This window comes from Plectropomus leopardus, unplaced genomic scaffold (assembly GCF_008729295.1).
Source record: "Plectropomus leopardus isolate mb unplaced genomic scaffold, YSFRI_Pleo_2.0 unplaced_scaffold23550, whole genome shotgun sequence".
In the NCBI taxonomy this organism is placed as follows: Eukaryota; Metazoa; Chordata; class Actinopteri; order Perciformes; family Serranidae; genus Plectropomus; species Plectropomus leopardus.
In genome coordinates this window covers 1-3,015 of record NW_024625548.1, presented here as the reverse complement: position 1 = coordinate 3,015, position 3,015 = coordinate 1, and the positions used below count along the sequence as shown (strand labels likewise).

Below are 3,015 nucleotides of genomic sequence, written 5' to 3'. Positions count from 1 at the left end.
TTTTTATATAATTTAAAATTTTGGGGTATGTTTTTTTCTACATTTGGGTACTTTTACTTTTAATACATTAAGCACATGTTCCTGATAAAACTTACCTTTACGTAAGTACCATTTTCAATGCAGGACTTTCCCAGGGTGCCATTAGTACTTTAAAGTGTGTGAATACTTCTTCCATCACTGGTTAAGTACACCTGCATCAAACTGCTTTTGTCCATATTATGCACGCCATTCATTAACATCAATCCACCATATTGTTTTTGCTAAAACCTCCACTGGTGTTTTCATTCAGAGGGGGGACACATGACTGATAGCTGCAGCCTACCTGGAGTCTCCACCAGGTCTTTCTTCTTGCTGTTGCTGTCACAGCTAACATGATAGAAGGTGAAGAGGAGGTGATGCTTCTCATGCAGCTGAGTAGGCAGCTCTATCTTTATCTGCAGGCGAGAAAAACACACACATTTCCCGGGTTGGTTTCCTAATACAGAGGAGGCTTTGTTCAGGAAAATGAAAGCGAAAAAATGCCTGCGGAGCATTTCCAGAGAGGATTCGATGTTGAATCGAAATGTGTTCAAACAATACGAGTGGAGGTGAGAGGTACCTCCTTACTTCAAAACACACTGCTTTCAAAAAAATATTACTTTGTGACTTTGAGCGTAAGCCACAGAGCGTATCAGGCTCTCGCCATTGAGGGTTTTTAGCCATTTTTAAGCACAATACAGAATGCACTGCGTGAATAAGACTGATTCTGAGTAACAGGAGCGCGGACGAACCTCATCGTAGAACTCCGGGTTCTGCTGGTGGTGCAGGACGGCTGCATACGCATGCTTCGTGAATAAAGGACCGCCGGGATGACCGTAGATGCACTGCAATAGATTCAAAAAGAAGACAATTATAAACCATGACAAAGAGTCCTGATACGTGTTTTTAAACACAGTCGTCACAATGTGGTTTAATGTATTAAGTGCTAGTTTCTGGTTTGGCTATAAATATTCAGTAAAAACTAAATAAAAATGTAATTTCTTACGTATGTAAAAACAAGCAGCAACTCAGATTTAATACAAAAAATAAAAAGTACAATAAAATAAAATCAACCCCAAATTACACATATAAACAGTTGCTAAAAACCTTCAAATGTACCTTTTGAAGTAGTTTTGGTCATGCTTGTTGTTGCTGTGCGAAATAGTATGACGTCATTGTGTCAACACGATGAAATATCGCCATTATCATGATATGAATTTTTCTAATCATATTAAAATGTTACAGGTATTATTGTGAATGATATGATGTGGCACACTCCTCGCCAGGATCATAAAGTCCAAAGCCAAGTCCTAAATGGAGACCCAAAAAATTAGGTGAACGAAATTCAGTGTCAGGACGTCTAATTCCAATGTCAAATTGAGCGGTATACTGACGGCAGATAACGTCGATATTTTGGGTTTTTTTAACCAAAATTCAACATCTCCCAAACATCTCAACTTCCAACTTCATATTGATGCATAATATCGATATTTAGTTTTTGTCAGAATGTTCTCAAAATGTGAAATTCGAACGTTGGACATTAAAAATATTGTGAGGCGTCCGGTGGCTCAGTGGATGAAGCAGGCGCTTCATATATGAAGGCAGCAGATTCCATTCTGGTTCCCAAAGAGCTGAAACGTTAACGGCGTTCAGGATTTTCTGATATGTAAACACACCTTCACCGGCTGGGCTTCATCCTCGTCGGAATCCTTGAATTCAATGCAGACTGCGATATTCCTCGCCTGGAGAGAGGAGACAGAAGTTAAAAACTGGAAGATTCCTGGTTCCAAAGTATCCATTTTAGCCTGGAACCATTTTTTTTTGCCAGAGACTTTCTCTACTCAGTGTCCATTTCAAATGTCCATTAGTGTCTTTACAGAGGGGGGAAATCTTTGAGGAAAAGGACTGCCAGCTGTCGTTTGAAATAAAAGAGGGCAGAGAGGCAGATGGGGGAGAGAATGGTTGGTTTCCTATATGGAGCTGACCTCGTGAAAATAGCAGCCCTGCATTCATGCATTCATGTATTAATGTATTAATGTATTAATCAGAAGCTGCTGCTCTGCGTGAGGATAATTCTATCCAGCTCTGCCGCTTGGCTGAGGCCACCTGAGGCGGCTGCCAGTTGTCTCGCAGGCTAAACAGGAACACAGTATGATGATGAGAAGAGAACGCTGGCCATGCAAAAAGCATCACCTCCCAAACAGGATAAGTCACGTGTTTAAGAATGATTGTGTGTAGAAACTCGTTTTGAATTAATCTTTTAAGTTATTCTTTTGTCTTTATTTTGTTTAATTCTATTATTATTACTATAATTTCTGTTTACGGCTTATATTCTTTGAACTGTATTGGTATCTTATTGGTATGGGTTGTTTTTCATTGTTTTTGAATCAGATCTCTTGATTATTTCGATGTTAAATGTGATCTGGTTTTGGCTCTTATAGTTATATTGGGCAGGTAGACTATGTTGGCGGGTGGGTGCGGACTACTACTGCTTTTTCCTTTCTATTCTTCTCTGTATTTGTATGTGTATATGCATATATTACACCCTCATTTATTTTCTGTGTGTGAGGGAAGTAAGCCAACATTGTATAATATGTGCTATACAAATAAAGTTGACTTGACTATTGCCTCTGTAAGAAACGCTTCGTGCTTCTGCTTTGATTCATTTTCCAAAGCACTTTGTAAACTCTGTTGGTAAAGGTGCTAAATAAATACATAAATTAATTAAATTACTATTAATCACTGGCTGACTTCTAAAGCTGGCGATGGAAAAATGACACGTGCATTTAACAGGGGTCCCTTGACCTCTGACCTCAAGATATCTGCATAAAAATGGGTTTTGTGGGCACCCATAAATCTCCCCTTTACAGACACGCCCACTTTATGCTCATCCCATGCAGTTTTTTGCTGACTCCTAATCAAGACAATCTTTCTTTTATTATTTCAATATTTTTACTATGTAAAGCTTCTTTGAGTTGCCTGAAAAGCACTCTATAA

General features: G+C 38.8%; 1 protein-coding gene across 1 annotated transcript; it reads right to left on the bottom strand.

Annotated features, from left to right (window-relative positions):
* Positions 1 to 207: 207 nt before the first annotated feature.
* On the bottom strand, positions 208 to 2,078 carry LOC121966213 (dedicator of cytokinesis protein 9-like). The gene is made up of 3 exons (XM_042516321.1): positions 1,695 to 2,078; positions 771 to 863; positions 208 to 434 (listed from the first exon to the last, which is right to left on the bottom strand). The coding sequence occupies exons 1-3, from the start codon at positions 1,815 to 1,817 to the stop codon at positions 282 to 284; spliced, it is 369 nt and encodes a 122-aa protein (XP_042372255.1). The 5' UTR covers positions 1,818 to 2,078; the 3' UTR covers positions 208 to 281.
* Between the last annotated feature and the right edge of the window lie 937 nt (positions 2,079 to 3,015).